This window comes from Phyllostomus discolor, chromosome 10 (assembly GCF_004126475.2).
Source record: "Phyllostomus discolor isolate MPI-MPIP mPhyDis1 chromosome 10, mPhyDis1.pri.v3, whole genome shotgun sequence".
In the NCBI taxonomy this organism is placed as follows: domain Eukaryota; kingdom Metazoa; phylum Chordata; class Mammalia; order Chiroptera; family Phyllostomidae; genus Phyllostomus; species Phyllostomus discolor.
The window spans coordinates 91507459-91526943 of NC_040912.2; the positions used below are offsets into that span (position 1 = coordinate 91507459).

Here is a 19485-nt window from a genome sequence, read left to right on the forward strand (position 1 = left end):
TACTTTTTCTGCATCTATTGATATGATCATGTGATTTTTGTCTTTGATTATGTTTATGTGATGTATTACATCTACTGACATGCAAATATTGTACCATCCTCACATCCCTGGGATGAATCCCACTTGGTAATGGTGTATGATCTTTTTAATGTATTGTTGGATGCGGTTTGCCAGTATTTTGTTGAGGATTTTAGCGTCAATGTTCATCAGCGATATTGGCCTGAAGTTTTCTTTCTTTTTTGTGTCTTTGTCTGGTGTTGGGATTAGGATGGTGCTGGCCTCATAAAAGAGTTTGGGAGTCTCCCATCATTTTGGATTTTTTTGGAATAGTCTGTGAAGGATAGGGGTTAGCTCTTCCTTAAATGCTTTGTAGCATTCTTCTGTGAAACCATCTGGTCCAGGGCTTTTGTGTGTTGGGAGTTTTTTGATTACTGCTTCAATTTCTTTTGCTGTTATTGGTTTGTTCAGGCTTTCTGCTTCTTTTTCATTGAGTTTTGGAAGATCATATTTTTCTAGAAATTTGTCCATTTCACCAGGGTTTTCAAATTTCTTGGCATACAGTTCTTCATAGTAATTTCTTACGATCCTTTGTATTTCTGTGGTATCTGTTGTAATCTCTTCTCTTTCATTTCTGATTGTGTTTATTTGGGTCTTCTCTCTTTTTTTCTTGATGAGTCTGCTTAAAAGCTTGTTGATTTTGTTTATCTTTTGAAAGAACCAGCTCTTGGATTCATTGATCCTTAGAATTGTGCTTTTAGTCTCTATGTCATTTAATTCTGCTCTGATCCTGGTTGTTTCCTTCCTTCTGCTTGCTCTGGGCTGTCTTTGTTGCTGTTCCTCGAGTTCTTGTAGACATAGGGTTAGGTCGTTTGTTTGAAATGTTTCTAATTTTTTTAGGTGGGCCTGTATTGCTTGCTCAGGACTGCCTTGGCTGTGTCCCATAAGTTTTGGGTTGTGAGTTCATTTTCATTTGTTTCCAGAAACCTTTTGATTTCTTCCCTAATTTCATTCTTGACCCATTCATTGTTTAATAGCATGCTATTTACTCTCCACGATTTTGAGTGTTCTGGGTGTTTTTCCTTAGGGTTTGTTTCTAGCTTCAGTCCCTTGTGATCTGAAAAAATGCTTGGTATGATTTCAATTTTTTTGAAATTGTTGAGGCTTGTTTTGTGTCCTATCATGTGGTCTATCTTTGAAAATATTCCATGTACATTTGAAAAGAATGTGTATTTAGCTTCTTTGGGATGGAGGGCTCTGTATATATCAGTAAAGTCCATTTCATCTAGGGCATTGTTCAATGCCACGATATCTTTGTTGATATTTTGTTTGGAAGATCTGTCCATTTTTGACAGTGGGGTGTTAAAATCCCCCACAATAATTGTGTTGCTGTCCATATCTTTCTTGAAATCCTCTAAGATTTTCTTTATGTATTTGAGTGCTCCTATTTTGGGTGCATATATATTTACAATGTTTATGTCTTCTTGGTGGATTCTTCCCTTGAGTACTATGAAGTGACCTTCTGGGTCTCTCTTTATGGCCCTTTTTTGGAAGTCTATTTTGTCTGATAGGAGCATTCCTACCCTGGCTTTTTTTCCTGTCTGTTTGCTTGGAAAATTTGTTTCCAGCCCTTCACTTTCAGCCTGTGTGGGTCTCTTGTAGGCAGCATATGTGTGGGTCATGCTTTCTTATCCATTCAGCTACTCTATGTCTTTTGATTGGAGCATTAAACCCATTTACATTTAAGGTTATTATGGATAGGTACTTATTCATTTCCATTTACATATCTGTGTTCCTCTCTCTCTCTTTTCTTTCCTTTCCTTAAAGCAGTCCCTTTAGAATCTCTTGCAGAGCTGGTTTGGTGGAGGTGTATTATTTTAGACTTCTTTTGTCTGGGAAGCTTCTTATTTGGCTTCTTATTTGGCTATCTTGATTGAGAGCCTTGCTGGGTAAAGTGGCCTTGGTTGCAGACCTCTGGTTCTCATTACTTGGAATATTTCTTGCCATTCTCTTCTGGCTTGGAGTGTTTCCATTGAGAAGTCAGCTGCTAGACTTATTGCAGCTCCCTTGTATGTTACTTCCTGTTTCTCCCTTGCTGCCTTTAAGATTCTCTCTTTGTCTTGAAATTTTGCCATTTTAATTATGGTGTGTCTTGAGGTGAGCCACTTTGGGTTCCTCTTGATTGGGACCCTCTGTGTTTCCTGGATTTGTGTGACTTTTTATCTCATCAAATTAGTAAAGTTTTCCATTATTACTTTTTCAAATAGGTTTTCTATCCCTTGCTCTTCTTCCTCTCCTTCCAATATCCCTATTATATGGATATTATTACATTTCATACTGTCTTGCATTTCTCTTAATCCCTCTTTATTCTTTCTGAGCCTCTTTTCCTTTTCTTGCTGTTTCTGGGTGTTTTTTGTACTTTGTCCTCCAATTTGCTGATCTGATCTTCTGCTTCATGAATCCTGCTTTTCATTCCTTCTGCTGTGTTTTTCAGTTCAGAAATTGTATTCTTCATTTCCTCTTGGCCCTTGTTGATAGTTTCTATTTCCTTTTTCATGTTGATATAGTTTGCAGTGAGTTCGTTGTAGTTTTTCTGTAGTTTGGTAGCTCATTGTGAGCTCATTGAGCTTCCTGAAAATCATTTCTTTGAACTCAATATCTGATAATTGAGTTGCCTCTACTTCATTTAGCATTCTTTCTGAGGCTTCCTCCTTTCTTTCATTTGGGGATTGTTTCTTTGTCTTCCCATTGTTTGTGAGACTCTTCTTGTTAGTCTCTGTTTCTTAAATTGATCTGTTCTGGTTCCCTGGGTTTATGGTGTGAACTTCTGTCGTAGAATACTTGTGAGATTCAGTGGTGAAGTCTCCTTCAGGTATCCTGGTGTTCACAGCTTCTCCCTACTCTTTTTTTGTGATCAGTTGGAGGGTTAAGGCAAAACGGTTTAAGACAGCAAGACAGTATTCTATGATATTTACAGTAGCAGCCAGTAGAGAAGAGATAGGAGATCCTTTGGCTACATATAGTGTTAACCGTGATCTTCCTCCCCACTAGCCACTGTTTAGAAAGGATGGAAAGTAGATAAGACTCTTATTGGGGAGGAAAGGATTGTGAGTTGGATCTAGAAAGCAGTGAGGTTGTGGGAGGTCAGATTCTGAGATAGGGTGAGAGTAAAGAATAGTAAATAGGTGTAGTGTGTGAGAGAATAGAGTTAACCACTACAGTAATAGAGTTCGGGAAACCGTGAAGTGGGCTAAGATCTGGGAGGGCTGTTGTGTAGTGTTTACAATTGTATGGAATAGCTATTATTTACAGTAGTATTAGAGCAACAATCATATTACAGAACCTATGAGAGCTAGATAACAAGAATAGGGAGTATAGAACCTTGAGTAGTGTACTAATGGAACACAAATGAAGGACAGTAAATTAGGAATACACTATGAATGAGATAAGAGGGGAAACCTGTCAAATGATACAATATAAGCATCCAGCAAAGAAGACTATACATAAAGAAGAGGAATATCAAAATACTATTAAAATAAAAAATGTAAGAGTAATGAAGAAATGATAATACAAATATGCAGTAACTTGCTGGTTCAAAAAAAAAGAAGGAAAAAATGCAGAAGATGGAAGGAAGAAGGAATAAATTTGGAAAGGAAGAAGGAATAACACTAGAAAGAAAGAAAGAGAAGCATAAGGAATTGAGAGGTATAAAACTAATAAGAATTAAAAATAAAAAGTTACTTAAAAAAAGACAAAATAACAAAAAAACCTCTTGTTGGTTTCCAACTGGCCAAACTGTTTTTTCTGGTCTTGCTGGCTTCAGCAGGCTGACGGGTGACTGGTATCTCTTTTCTCCCTTCCAATTCAGCACTCAGTCAGCCTCTTGAGTACAGTCCCCAGGGCTAGCCGCACGTTCTCCCCAGAGCCAGTATGGTGCCTCTCCACAGGGCCCTGGGTGTGGGATCTGGGTCTTCCTAAGGACACTCTTCTGAGCTTACGGCTATTGTATCCTGGATCCTGCAGAGTGTGGAGTGTGGAGTGTGCTCACCTTCCCCATGTTCACGGCTGTGTGCTCTGGGGATCCTGCGGAGCACCCGCGCCTTTTCCTTGTTCATGACTATGGGCTCCGGGTCTTCCACAGAACCACACTCTCTCTGGGTTGTGGGCGTGGGCACGGCACGTGGCTAGGCCGCCCTTTGTCCCGCACAGTCTCCCCCGCACACATTCTTCCCAGGGCTATGCATGGGTGCTCACAGCCCCTGTGTGATTGTCTCTCGGTCCTCACTCCCCTCTCTCTGTCTTCAAGCAACCAGGCCTCCCCCCCCCCCATGCTGCTCAATCCTTGTTTGGTCAGGGAAGGAGTGGTTGACCCTGCTCTCTCCTAAGTGGCCTGAGGCAGACCTGGGAGCACAGGGCCTGGGGCTGCAACCTGGTCCAGGCGCTGCTCCCTGGGCCCTTATTATCCTGAAGCACTCTCCTTACCGTCTGGTTTTTCAATGTCCACTACAATTTTTGATGTCCAATTTTCATGTATGTTGTGATATTGTGGGCTGTTTGCTCTGTTCCCCTGCTGATTGGCTAGGTTTTTCTTCTGTGTGTAGGGGAAGTGGAATCTGCTCCCTCCTACCACGCTGCCATCCTCCCGGAACCAGTACTCTTTATCAGTCCTTGCACTTATTTATTTATTTATTTACTTACTTATTAAACCCTCACCCAAAGTTACATTTTTATTGATTTTTGTAGAAGGAGAGGAAGAGAGAGAGAAAGCGAGATAGAGGGAAACATCCATGTGAGAGAAACATCCATTGGTTGCTTCCCTGACCAGGAATGGAGCCGGCAATCTAGGAAGGTGTCCCGACCGAGAACTGACCCTGCAAACTTTGGGTGTATGGTGCAACCTTCCAACTAACTGAGCCACACCAGCCAGGGCACTTCTTCAGTTTAAATAATTTTTTTAAAAAAGATTATATTCATTCATTTTTAGAGGGGGAGGAAGGGAAAAAGGGAGAGAAACATCAATGAATGGTTGCCTCTCCCATGACCCCCACTGAAGACCTGTCCAGAAACCCAACATGAGAGCTTTTCTGGGTAGAGGCCTCTTAACTCAGCCAGTGTGGACAGCTCCTCCCCTCACAAGCTCTCTCCTGCTCTTGGTCCTCAGTGTCCTCACTTAGCACGGCTTCAAAGTCACAGACCAGAGCAGGACCCAGGTTTTCCAGGCAGAGGAACATGGGTGATCATGTGTGTGCTGTGGGGAGCATCAGGGAAATGTGGGATGTGGAGCATCGGAGTCCCCTCACCCGGGATCCCTGTGAAACCTCCCTGCAAACTTGCTCTCAGTGTAGATTTCTCCTTGCTTCCTGTTTCCTGCCTCTGACTGATTTTGGGCTGCAATCTGCTGATGTGCTGTAAAGACTGAGTCCTGCAAATTCACACCTCATACCAGTTTGCTGCTCACAGGGCATTTGTAAAAATAAATAACTCCTTTCACCACTTAACAGACACTGTAAATAAACTTGAAGCTTTCTGGAGCAGAGCTGGGTGAGCGGGCAGAATTGGTTCTGAGGGCCACTGGTGGGCGGGGAGCACTAGGAAGGGTCAGAAGCAGGGCTCTGACTGCCATGCATTGTGGCCAAGCTGATTTGCAAAATTCTTGGATTTCTCTTCTCAGTTTACGAGAAGGGGTTTTCTAAGCCCTATCCTTATGGCATGAAGACGTAAGTCTTCTTTCCAAAGGAGCATCTGTCTTTCTGACAGTGTTTCAGGTGTGTATTTGACGGCTCCTGTCAGAGGAGCCTGCCCTTCCCAACTGGCATTTTCAGCCTGTCCCAGGCAAGGTCCCCTCCACTCCCAGTTCTTCTAACTGCTCTGCCCACTGCGAAACGTGCATAGGCAGTGAGGAGACAAAATATTTACAATGAAATACCATGCTCCTGTGACACTGAGCATGGATGAATAAGGAAAGGGTAATCTTTTTCTCAGATGTAGGCTGAACTTCAAGGTCAGAGGGAATCAACAAGCAGAGAGAGTTTTGATCAATTTATTTATTTAACAATGTGTTGTGAAGAACTCTGTGTCCAGTAATGTGCTTGTCCCAGATAATAAGGGAATACAAGACTGGACACTGCCCAAGAGGGTCCATTGTCACGAAGCTTCCAACTGACCAGGGCAGAGTATAGAGAGCAGATGCAGAACTCCCGACTGAGATCTGAGCTCCAGGGGGACCCCCGAGAACACTGGGAGAGCCAGTGGCGAGGGGACCTCAGCACAGCTGTCCTGTGGGTGGTGACGGTGTTGGGGGCAGAGGTGTAGGAGAAAAATAATCAAGGTGTAGTTTTAAAAACTGTCTGACTGTAGAGGTGAAGCGGGACTGAGGATGAGAGGATCAGTCAGGGGCTGTGACAGGGAAACCAATCCCAGGGGCCTGGATCAGCCTGAAGGTGGGAGCAGGGACACTCCTGCATGTTTTGGAGGTCGATTCCACAGGACAGATGAGCAAAACTGAGGAGTGATGCGTGGTAGGCGACCCCATGACTGCGCAGGAGCCCTGGGCTGAAGGCTGAGGCTGTCCACTGAAGGAGAGTCAGGGGGAATGGGATCATGCCTGTGACCTGAAGGCAAGACAGGCTGGAGAGCATGGAGGTCAAAGGTTTCCTGTGGCCATTTCTGTGTGAGATGCCCATGAACTTGCCCAGTGGAAAGGTTGAGTGGGATATGAAAGTTCAGAGCTCTGGGGTGGGTCCAGGCTACAGAGTACGGTCCAATGTAGTTCAGAGGAAGAAGTTACTGAGGGGACAGGGGAAGGGTGTCCAGTGCCCAGAACCCGAGCTGAGGAAGCACCTGAAGCCTGTATGTTTGTGCAGAGGAAGAGCAGGAAGCAAAAAGGAGACTGACCAGGGGAGTGGAGCAGAAGTGCTGGGAAGGAGGAGAAATCAAGTAGCCAGTCTAGGAGAAGAAGGGGCTGCTGGCTGCAGGAGGTTCGGTTTGCAGTTACTCTCCATTTCCCTGAAATGAGTTGTGTTTCTTACCCACAGGAACTCACATGACAATGGCAGCTCCATTGCACAGCTCGAGTTTCAGCATCAGTGAACCTGGGACCAGCCATGGTGAGAGGGGGCTCGGGCTCCCCAGGCCAGGGTGAAGGAGGGGACCTGGCGGGGGCTCTCCTGTTCTGTCTCCTAGTCCCCAACTGAGCAAGACCCAAATACCCCCAACCCCATTTCTCATTTTGTCTCCACCAACTCTGCTCTTTCTTTCCCCTTGACCCTCCACCCTGGCCCCACCTGATGTGGCATCACCACTCAGAGCAAGAGAGGTTACAGTGTCCTGAGTGATCCAGGCTTGATGAGGGATCTTGTCTCCTACTTCCAAACATGTGCACACATCAGGAGGGTCAGCCATAGCCTCTCTGAGTGTTGCTCTGCCCCTCTCTTCAGTCTTAGAGAAAGTTGGGAAGGAGAAATGTGAGAGTAAATGAGTTTTTAAAGTCCCTATGTCCCAGCTCCAGGTGGCCTCACTGTAACCAACAAATTCCACAGGCTGGCTCACTCCATTTCTCATATAAACCCCCTTTTACCCCCTTGTGTACAGAAAGTAACTGCATCAGTTGATTTCATGGTGGTTTGCAAATCACACCACAATGTAGTGGCCTAGAAATATCAGTAATTTTGTTGGCAGTTCTTGGTTCTGGGCCAGCTGAACTCATCACACCCAGACTCCCTCATGTACCTAGTGGTAAGTGGTAGTTCAGTGTATTGCTTGATAATCTTTTTTTTTTAGATGAAATGTGTTGGGGTGAGAGTGGTTAATAAAATTATATAAGGTTCAGGTGTACAATCCTATCATTCATCATCTGTGTATTACATCATGTATTCACAACCCAAAACCTTGTTTCCTCCCATCACCACACATTTCACCCTGTTTACCCTGTTCCACTTTGCTCCTCCTTTCTTTCCTCCTGGTAAACACCATATTGTTGTCTGTGTCCATGAGTTTGTTTTGTTTTTTTTTTTTTACTTGAGGCATCCTATTTTATATCCCACACATGAATGAAATCATATGGTTCTTGTCCTTTTTTCATGTGACTAATTTCATCTAGCATGATGCTCTCAAAATCCAGCAACTGGATAATTTGGAATTGGGTAGCCCCATGGATGTGTCTGCTAGTCAGCAGGCTCTTGGTGAGGCCAGGGTAACAGGCATAAGTGGACCTGTGTCCCTTACCACAGAGCAGGAAGTCCAGTCTCTTCCTCAGGCAGCTACAGGGCTCTGAGGGGAGAAGGAGACAGCCAGCCCTGCACATCCACACTTTTAGGACCCACGCTGGAATCATGCTTCTGCTGCCCTCTTGTCCAGAATGAGTCACATGGCCCACCCAGATTGAAGAGTGGCAAATGGACTCAGCATTCACGGATGTAGCTGCAGATCCACATCCCAAAGAGGCACATATCCCAGATGGGAACAGTCCGTGGCCACAGCAGCACTCTGTCACATAGATCACCACGTGCCCTCAGCATTGGCAAACTCCTCCAGGGTGGAGCTGGCCTGTGGTGGCCTTTTGTCTCACCTCCCAGGATTTTCCCACTCCTTGTGTGGTGACAGCTGATGCCCTCAGGGTGTCCCTAGGTGGTGTCTTCCACTGCGATGCTAATGGCACAATGATCTGAACTCCCACCCACATTCCCCTTGTTGGTAGCCATCCTGTGTCCCGTGTTCTCAGCTTCTGGAAACTTACCCTCTCATCCCAGGATGCTGGTTATCAAATGTGGGAAACTCACCCTCAGGGGAGGTTTGGCTACTCCCTGGGTGAGCTACAGCTTCCCCACAGAGTGTGTGGAAGATGGGGAATCACTGCTGATCTTGTGGAAGCCAGAGTTGGGGGTTCTGCCAAATCTCTCCTCTGTTTGATGGATATTTTAAAAAATCATTCCAGTTACAGAATAGGCAGAAGGGGACATACTGGAAGTAAAGAGGCCACTCGGGGGACAGCTGAGGCATGGATGGTGATGTAGGTTGGGATGGTATGATGGTCTTCTACCTGGAGAGAAGTGGTCAGATTGTGGATGGAGGCAGGAGAACGTGCTGGTGGGTTGGATCTGGAAAGCAAAAGGAAGAGAGGAATCAAGGGGGATTCCCCTACTTTTGGTCTGAGGGCCTGGGTGATGGTGATGATGTCTCTGAAAGGGAAATGCAGTCATCGCTCATGTCTCTAATGTCATCGGTGTGACCACGTGGGCTTGCACTCTGAGCAGAGACAGTGGCTGTGGTACAGGGTCCCTCCTCGGCCTCTGTCTCACTGAAGGGCTGTGCTGGAGCGTGTTCTTTCTCGGGAAAACAGGCCCTCAGCTGTGGTCGTCAGTTGACTTGCCTGGTCCTGGGCTGTGCCCACCAAATCCAGAAGCTTCCACTGTGAGACCCATTAAAGAGAGAAGCAGAGATCTACTAAACAGAAGTAGGGGAGGTGCTATACAGATGATCTGGTGTTTACCTTCACAGTTATTTTGAAAACATGGTTCGGTTGGTAGGCTATGCTGCTCTGTTATTAATTAACCTGCAAGTTTCCTAGGAGGTAGGTGCACCTAACCAAGTGAGACTAAGAAAGTGTAATTCTACTGATGCTAATCTACATGAGTTGTTGTTGTTGTTGTTGTTGTTGTTATTTAGGTGTCAAGGATTTTTATTTATAATAACTCCAGGGAATTGTTAATACTTTCTGGTTATACACCTTCAACATATTAATTTAAAATAAGAAAACTTCATTAGATTTCTACACAAAGCTGTAGTTTTAAGTAAGGTGTTTTGTGCTTCTGTGGGTCACAGTCCCTGACAGGAGGGCTGTGTATGTGACATATAAAGGGTCTCTCCTTCTTTCTGCTCAGGTTTCCTTCTCACCCTACAAGGAGGGAGGGCCTGAATGTCCCCCTACCCCCCCCCCCCCGCTGGATTCTTCTTGGGAAGAAGAAAAGGTCCCTTGTGACTATGATGTGGGGGTTAGAGGATCTTCTGCTATGATGTCCCACAGTCAGCTTTTGTGTCAGTTGCTGCCTTGGCTTAGGAGGGACAGCACCTACAGTGGTTCAGAGTTCTCACTTACACCTATGGGCACCTTCCTTTGGGGCCCTATCTGCCAAAGGTCAGAGTGAGCAGCCCAAGGCTCTCCTGAGATGGGCTGGGAGTTCTCTGATTCCTGCAGAAGAGCTTCCTCAGAGCTCCTGTGAGTGCAGGGGTCACACACGGACAGGACCTGATGAGGCAACAGAGACGGGCACAGGTGGGTGTGGGTACTGCAGAGGGGATGCTGGAGGTCAATCCTAATGCTGTGGCTTTATTTTCTGATGTCCCAGGGCTTGGAAACCAAGACCCTAGAGAGTCACAACTGAGACTAGTCTTAGTGGGTAAGACTGGAGTTGCAAAAAAGTGCCACAGAAAACAGCATCCTCGGGAAAAAAGTGTTTCACTCCAGCATCGCAGCAAAATCCATCACCAAGGTCTCTGAAAAAGGGAGTAACACCTGGACTGGGAGAGAAATTGTGGTCGTGGACACACCTCGACTTTTCCATGCCAAGGTGCTGGATGCTGACACCGGATATTGTTCATTGCATCCTCCTGACGTCCCTGGGGCCTCATGCACTGCTCCTCGTGGTCCCACTGGGCCAGTACTCAAGACAGGAGCAACAGGCTGTGGAGATGTGCTGATGACGTTAGGCCCCAGAGCTAGGAGACACATGATTCTCATATTTACCCGGAAGGATGACTTGGATGACATGGTGTTCTGTGATTACTTAGAGGAAGCTCCAAAATGCAATCAGGATCTGATGAAGGAGTTCAAGGATCATCACTGTATGTTTAACAAAAAGGCCAGAGGGGCTGAGCAGGAGGCCCAGAGGGCACAGCTGCTGGACCTGGTCTGGTGCAGGGTGATGGAAAACGAGGAAGGATTCTACACTAACGAGATGTACCAAAGGGCTGAGGAGGAGATTCTGAAACAGTTCTGAGTGATACAAGAGCAGTGCAGAGCTGAGCTGGAGCAAGAGAATAGGCAGGTAAGAAAGAAATGTGAGGAGAAAATCAGAAACCTGAAGGATAGCCTGGAGTGGGAAAAGAGAAAGGCAGAAATGGAGAGGGCATTGGCAGAAAGGGAAAAGCACTATGTTTCCAGGCAGGAAAATGCCAGGGGTGAAGTGGAGCATGAGAGCATTGACATCATCATGGGAGCACTGAGAGTTTCTGGCTTGATTCTTGAATATTTCTTCAGGCTCCTTGAAAAGAAAAGAAAATCTGCCTATATTTCCTGCATATTTTCAGGGGCCCCTTCCCCACAGAACTCATTCCCCAAAGTCAGACCTCCCTGTTTGGGTCCCTCAGGCTCTCAGGACTAGGGAGGGCAGGAAAGTTCACTGTTGGCCATTGGTGGACGTTTGATTGACTTCACTGGGGAGGGACACGAGCCCACTCTGTAAAACTCCAAGGCAGAATGTACAGATGGCCCCTGTGATCTGAACTCTTTCTCAGACACTCAGAGAAAAGGAATGCAGGAGACCAAAAGTTGGTGACATCAAGCTGGCTCTATTTATCCCTAGTAACCCTTTGTCCTCCAGATTTTTTGTAGATTGGCAGATAATCTCTGTCTGTGGCTTCTACTCCTTATTCTTGCTTCTACAACCTCAAGAGCTATTTTACTCATGTGGTTAGTGAAATCAATTCTTTGTGTTCAGTAATCTATAGATAGAGATGCTTATAGAATACTTTTCTTGAGAAGCATAAATTTGTTGAATTACATTTTTACGGAAGGACTCAAATTCTTCCTTATGCATGGCCCACTGAAGAACAAAGACCTGTCTGAAGACAGATCCCTGAGAACTCAGAGAAGTAACATGCCAGAAAGGACAAATGACACAAATTCAACAGGCTAGAGAGCATCGTTTGGAGTATTCAGATGTTCGTGTAGAAACTCTGTGACCAGCCTCAACCAAAGCATGTTGCTGAATGACTAGTTCTCTCCTTTTCTTAGGAAGCCAGCTGTTGCCACTGCACCTCCATCACCCTGCACCCCGATGACTCCCTGCTGGGAGGGTGGTCCTCACACTGCTGCCCCACCCCCTGAATTGTTTGCTTGCTGTTACTATAATAAAACTTTTCTCTTCTCTTATATTTGTGCAAAGGGAAAATCTTTTACCTTAGGAAACACCACCAAAGCTTCTAAGAGCACAGGGATAAATTTCACTTTTTGCTAAAAGCTCAGGATGACTTTGGAGCTTGGTGTGTCTACCAGCTAAGAGGTCTCTCCTTGCTCTTAACCCCTCTGCCCATCAACAACCACATTCTTCTTGGATTTGCTCATAAGGTGCCCGGGGATATTATGTGTAACCAAGGTTTCTGAGACCGGTGCACATTCCCTGATTACAAATGAGATCCCTTTAATATATGGATAACATTAGTTGAAATCTATCCCCTCTCTTCTGGGGACACCTATGCAAATAATTTCTAAGATTTGCCAAAGCACATTTCCATGTTCAACCCGCACGTCCTGGTGGTCACATGCCCAAAGGGAACGTCGGTGGTCTGCCCAGAGAATGAACCAAGGGACCACAGTGCAGGTCAGGTCCAGTCACCATTGGCCAAAATGGAGAGAGGATGGTCTCATTCCTTTTTTTGAAGAGTAAACATAATAGTAAGAAATGATTTCACATCCTGAAAGACACTGACTGCTTTGGCTTTGGCAGAGGGGGATAATTTATGAAGTGTCTCTTCTTCTTGGGTTGTAGGATAAGCCCTTCCCCCTTCCAGATGGAAAGCCATCAGCTTGGTACAGTAATGCCTGGTGCTGCCTGGGGGACCTCTACCTGTGACTTCCAAAATCTCAGTGATGAAACTAAAGGCTACAGAAAGTTCCATACGTGCTGTTACTGTGGGGCCAGACACAGAACTGAATTGCAGGTCTGCAAGACATGGACACAATGGACAGAGGACAGTGGCACATGACTGAGATCCCAGAGGGAAGCACCAGGGGGGAGGAGCCCAGAAAGTTCTTCTAAGAGCAGCAAGGACTTGGTGCTGGGGAAGTATTCCTTGAGCCAAATTGGTTCACCAACTCTCCAAACGGTGAGGGGAGGAATATTCTGTGAGGGCCTGGTAGACACCAGGGACTTGGTACAAAGTGGGGAGGAAAGAAAATGAACACTTTGTTCCAAGCACACCAGCATCTGACAGGCGAGTCCTATTGGTGTCTTGGATGAGATGGAGACGTTTCCATAGGAAGGTCAGCTAGAAAGTGAATTCTCACGTGGACTATCCAGCTGTGCTGACTCCTCCGTCCTACACGTGGCACCACAGGTGATTCTGCCGTGTTCTCTGCATCACAGGGAAGGGGCCAGGGAATGTTCTTCATCGGCCCCGTTGGTGATCAGTCTCCATCAGGGTCTGCCCCTGCAGTCTGAAGCAGATGCTCCCACCATGAGGGACTGGTGCCAAAGGGCGATTCAGTTTCTCATCTGACAGGTTCAAAAGATTTGAACAAACCTATAGCACATGTTGAATTTTCCTCCCCAAGTTTACAGCATTCTTCATAGATTTTGGGAATTCTTTAAGACACACAATATAAATAATATTTATAGGGCAGATGTCTTATATCTCACTTCCCCTACAGCTCTAAAGAAGAACACTTGGGAGGGTGTGGCAGGCAGCAGGTGGGGAGGGAGAGGGTTGCTCTGGGGAAAAAGGAGAAGAGGAGGAATGTGATAGAGACTTGCTGGAGCAGGGCTGGACCACCAGACTCACCCCAAGTCCTCCCTGGGAGTGGTGTCACTGCTTGTGGGAGTCCGGAGGGGACAACATCAGAGGGAGGAGGTGAAAAGTGACAACATTGGGAGAAGAGGTTATGCAATGAAACAAATCCCTGCTGGAATCTGTTTGGAAGGGCAAAGGAAGGGAAGAAGGTCAATCAAGATGTGACCCCCATAGGGACCTCAGGACACGCACCCTGTCCAGCTGCACCCTGGGGCACTGGGGCTCCTTAGAGCACTGAGAGGAAAAATGTAATTTCCTCAGTGTTATTGTTTGCTTTGACTGTGTCCTTCATTTCAGTCAATGAAGGGACATTGTTTACCTCTTCCTGCTATTTCTTCTCTTTTTAAAATTTTTTTCCCTGACTCAAGGCAGCAATGTTGGGTTCTCAGGAGGGAGGGGAAATCTATATGGATGTTTCAGCCATTATCTCTCTGTGACGTAGGATTCAGAGCATTTTTTGAAAAGTTCCTTACCTGATGGTGTGTTTATTGATTTTAGAGAGAGTGGAGGTTGTGGGGGAGAGAGAGAGAGAGATAGAGAGAGAGAAAGCATCCATCTGTTGCCTCCCCTGTGTGCCCACTGGGGACCAAACCCAAAACCTTCTGGTGTACAGGACGATGCTCCAACCAATGAAGCCACCAGGCAGATCCAGAGGTTTGTTTTTATTTTTCTCTGTGGCTGGAAAGAACCAGGTGCTCTGGGGTCAGCATCGTTGGGAAGCTGACTTTCCACTGGACATCACCAGTGGACACTGGTCAGGGTGGTCCTCCCTCTTTGTTTGGCCTTTCAGCATTTATGGTTGAAAGTTTATATGTAGCATTCAAATATATATTGTCAATTGTAAAAAAACCTTGCAAATTTGCAAATTTTAAATCAGTTATTGTTTCGTATTATTAAAACTGTCTTCTATGGGCAACGGTTTGATGCCTGCATGCGAGATCTTTCATGTTCAGTGTGCTGGAAAAGTGTTTTGATCTTTTATTAAAAATTTCCAACAAAACCTTCCAGTACCAAAGTAATAATTTCTTTTACTGTCTCTCCATTTAAAGGTGTTTTTAAAAAATATTTTATTTATTTATTTTTAGAGAAAGGGGAAGGTAAGGTGAGGAGCAGGAGAGAAACATGAATGTGTGGCTGCCTCTCACATGCCTCCATCTGGGGACCTGACCAGAAACCCAGCATGTGCCCTGACTGGGAACTGAACCAGTGACCCTTTGCTTCTTAGGCCAGCACTCAAGGGTAGATTGAGGTTATATTTTATGTAACTGTAAAAGGTACAACAACAATAGTGCATAAATGGGGAGGGAGGAAGCAATGGTAGAATGTTGCAGAGATCTCACAGGACTTGTGCTGTGATGGACTGTTCACTGGAGGTAGAATGTAGGTTAAAGGTGCGTACTGTCAATCACGGAGCAACCACTGGGAAAATCACATGAGGTGCAGCTAATAAAGCAGTTGATGAAATAAAGGGAAATTTTAAAATTCACCAAAAAGGCTGAAAAAGGAAAACAAGGGACAGGTGGGACAACAGAAACAAGTAGCAAAAGGATGAGTTGAAACCCAACCATATCAGTAGTTGTGTTAGATGTAAATTATCAAATGCTCCAGCTATAAGACAGTCAGGTTCAGATTAAGGCAAGACCAGACTGTATTCTGTGTAAGGAAACCCCTGGGGGCTCCTCCCTGCATCCCAGCAGCTGTATCGCTGTCCCTGGGGGGCCTCTGGGCTCATCCCTCCCCAACCAAAGGGCAAGAATCACGTGTTTCATTGCTCCCACTGGACACTTTGCTTTTCTTTCTTTCTCATTTGTTTACCACTGACCATCTCCCACCTCAGCAAAGGGACAACGGTAGCCTTTTCCTGTTGGTTCCTTTGAAAAGATATTGGAAAGTGGACAAAGAATCCAGAATCCAGATTCCCCGTCAGGGCCCCCGCTGGGATCTGTGGAGGACCCTGGAAGCAGAGTGATGGTGGCAGCAGAGGAAGTGCTGAGTCTTGGCCTTGGCGTTGGGTTCCCGTTCGTGTTTGCGGTGGCTCCAGGTGGGGCATGTGGGCCTCTGGCTCCACTGCATGCTCAGCTGTTGCCGATTATTTGCCCTTTGACGTGTCCCTTCAGTGACGTGAGGGCATCAGTGACCTGGGACTTCCTGTCTATGAAGCACCGGGCAGAAGACACCACAGGTTCCCAGCAGGATCCGGGGTGAGCTTCAGTTTGTGTGTGAGGGTGGAGACCCCGGGGGCAGAGCAAGCGTGGGTGCAGAGATGAGCTGGCTAACCTGGCTCCTTTTACCTGGGCCTGGAGCTGACCCTCCCGGATCTGCATGGCACAGGGGGGCTGACACTTTGCCCACCATGGTGTCACCAATGCTCAGCCCACCTAGGCCTGTCTGCCCTTGATTATGAGATTGAAATAAAAATCTTCAACCCTGTTAATTCTTTTGGCTTTACCCCGGAGTGGAAAAGCACACCCCACCCTATGAGTGTGCCAGCCAGTGAAAAAAGTCCTTTGGGGAAGCAGACTCTCCTCAGGGTCTCTGTGGCTCCCAGGGACTTGAGTCTGTAGTTCAAGTTTCCTTGGGCTTCAGCAGCCTCTGCATTCAGGTTGCTAAGGGGTCTCATAGTGACGCAGACTCCCCTGGGGAGATGTCTCCTGCAGTAACAGAGGGACAGTTCTTCAGGGTCTTCTCTTCCTGTGGGCACACACCTTAGTGGGTGGGTGTGTCTTTCTGCACTTGGGAGTGAGCGTGGTTTTGCAGGTGGGGGCGGGGATGACAGAGCAGTGCCTTTGTTCAATGTGAGTGTCAGGCGGATGAACTGACACCTACAAATACTGATGTCAGACAACACAAGGTGAATGTCCAGTGCATTTATTCATTCAATTCATGGTCAACTGAAACAAATGGGAATGGACTGAGGGTTTGTGTGGGTTCCCATACTTGGTCTGGTGTGGACACTGGGGCTGATTCAGTGACAGGGGACACAGCCTGAGGTCAGCAGAAACCAGGAAAAGCAACAACAGTTACTTGGCTTAAGTAGGAAAGGAGCCCAGAGAGGCCAGGTCACAGGGCAGGGATGCGGGGAGGTGGGCAGCGGGCCCTGGTAGGACTTTGTCGTTGGTAGATTACTGCCAGGTGAGGGACACGGGCAAAGCCTGCAGACCCTGGAGGCACAGACAGCAGAGATGAGTATGACTGTCAGGTGGTGGGACAAGGTCCTGTTTACAGCCTGTCACTGAGGACCGATCTGGGCCTCAGGCTGGTGTCTGGTGAGCAGCAGCCAGACCTTGACCAGGGTGCCCAGCAGCAGGGCCCGGATCATCTTCTCTGTCTGCCACCCAGCTCCCTGAACAGCTGTCTCCACCAGGCCTGCTGGCGGTCCTGCAGTTTCTTGGCCACCCTGAGCTTCTGCTCCTCCTGGTCCTTGTTCTTTTTGGTGAGGTTCTGTGCCAGGTGGTACACCTTGTTGGTGAAGGGGACACTGGAGTGGGCCACCAGCAGGTGCTTCACCAGCCCCTGCAGCTCCTGCACCTGGGCTTCCTGCTCTGTGCCCACCACCCGGTTGTTGAAGGCGCACACGCGGTCCCCACACTCATCCACCATCCCCCGCAGTGCACGGTTGTCCGTGTCACGCACGAACTCCTGCACCGAGCCCCCTGCCAGGTCTTCCCTGTGTGTGAACAGCATAATGGTGCGTGCTGTCACGTGGTCCTCGAACAGGTCCTTGAGCGCGCTCAGGGCCTGCTGGTCTTGCGCTGTGAAGTGGCCCAACTGAGTCACCAGGATCACTGCGTGGGGCCCTGGTGCTGACAGCAGGTAGCAGCGCGTCCGCTCCTGGAATCCCGGATCTGTCTTGGGGACTTGGGAGCTGAAAAGGTCCGGGGTGTACATGACTTCCATGTGCCACTGACGCCACCTGCAGTTCCCCACCTCACAGGTTGTGGTCACTGAGGTGGCCCTGATCCTGGAAACAAAGACCCTCTGGCCCAGGATGCTGTTCCCAGTGGCACTCTTCCCCGCCCCTGTCCTCCCTGACAGGATGAGCCTCAGCTTGCGCTCTGGCAGGCCCCATGTGCTGTCGTCGGAACGTGGAGGACAGGTGGTCTGTGAGCTTCAAACCCTAAAGCAACTAGGTATCCTGGTTACCTGGTCCCCCCACCCCCAAACCCCAGAGCCCTTGTAACAAAGGAGAACAATAGCATTTCAACTCTGCTGTCCAAGCAAACCCATACTGCAGTCATCGGTCAGAGCTGTCCCAACCCCAGGGAACCTTCGCCATCCACCCCTGTCCTCTCAGCTTCACCATGAGCACCTGGAGATGCTCACCACCTGGTGGGTATTCCTCTAGAGCGCGTCCCTCTCTAGTCCCAGGCACAGCCTCCCCTGCATCATCCCTGGTCGTCCCCATGGTGCAGAGCTGTCCCTGCGGGCAGCATCAGTGGCCTCTGCCACACTCCCCCAGGGTCCTGCCCAGGGAAGAGGGCAGCAGTGGGCAGTGGGCCTGGACATGAAGGGCTGTGTGGAGTCCCAGACACCCGGGGCTTGCCTCACAGCCCCGCCAGGGGCCGGCTGTGCCACTTTGGAAGTTGCTTCATCTAAGTGTTAAACCTTTGTGCAAAATTGGGAATAATAGTGTGGTGTTGTTTCCTCCTGGGGGTGTTGGGGGTTAGTGACATCACTTCTTTCCTTCCTCCTCTGCCTCTCTCCCTCCTCTCCCCTCTCCCCATCCCTCTCTCTTAACCCTGCTGCCTACTAATAAGACACCTGTCTGCCCCTCCACCCTGGGTTTCTAACCCTCTACCTGGTGCGTGACCCCCTCCAGTGCAGGAGCTGATGCCCTCTCCACCCTCCTCTGTGGGGTCAGGTGGGGTTAGTGTCTGCATTTTACACTGGTGGGGGGGGGGGTGCATAGGCCGGGGAAAGAAGTTAGTGCCTCCCAGCTGGGCAGGGGCAGGAGCAGGGACGCAGCTACAGTGCATGTGTCAGGACTCTTGCTGTGTTGCCCTTCAAACCTCAGGGTGCCCTGTAGGGCCTGCGTGTTCAGTCCTGAGGTCGCCCATTTCCATCATTACCCAGAGCTCACACCTGGGGGCAAGTTCACAGTGGGAGATGTGCTCTTACCCCAGGCGTTTTCCTCATCTCTTGCCATCCTCCGTCCTCCCATGCTTAGCTGGAAGAGTCCCAAACACAATTGGTTCATTAAAATGGTGCAACTACCTCCAAGAGCTGCTGACAGCACAGTGACACAGTCATGGTCCCCGCCCCCCCGAACATGGGACCTGAGGGAGCAACATTGGAAGGGCTGGGCAGCGGGGCTGACAGTGGGAGAGGTTTGCTGAGCTCGGTCTGTCTGTTCAGGGCCGACAAGGGCGAAAGGCTGAGGAGAGGCTGTGGCAGTGACTCAGGTCAGTGACCAGGCTTCAGATGCTAATTTCTCCCAGGTAGCTCTGTGTTGGGGACCAAAGTTGTGGATGCTACATTTTCCCAGGAGTCTTTGGGAAACTGGGAGACCAGACGAGAGGCTCAGTGACTGCGGGAACCACTTAGTGGGGTTGGCTGGGAGACACACAGGATGGGAGTTGGAATTGGGGTTATGGAAACCGGAAAAGAATTGTATGTCCCAGGTGACCTGGAGAGCCTGTGACTCTGGGGAGTCAAATCTTTGTCCTGCCTCAGTGTGTCTGATGGGATCGGTGTCCCTGAGAG

The 19485-nt window shown here is 48.0% G+C and overlaps 2 protein-coding genes and 1 pseudogene across 2 annotated transcripts in view; 2 read left to right on the forward strand and 1 right to left on the reverse strand.

The window, feature by feature from the left end:
• Window positions 1-12143, forward strand: part of LOC114507466 — a 199746-nt pseudogene extending 187603 nt beyond the window's left edge.
• The window catches only part of LOC114507468 (GTPase IMAP family member 7-like), a 265099-nt gene that overhangs the window by 226701 nt on the left and 18913 nt on the right, over window positions 1-19485 (forward strand). The gene's annotated exons all lie outside the window — the stretch shown is intronic.
• On the reverse strand, window positions 16635-18020 carry LOC114507467 (GTPase IMAP family member 1-like). Its single transcript, XM_036010291.1, has 2 exons — window positions 18012-18020; window positions 16635-17883 (listed from the first exon to the last, which is right to left on the reverse strand). Exons 1-2 carry the CDS (start codon window positions 18018-18020, stop codon window positions 17098-17100), a joined length of 795 nt encoding a protein of 264 aa, XP_035866184.1. The 3' UTR covers window positions 16635-17097.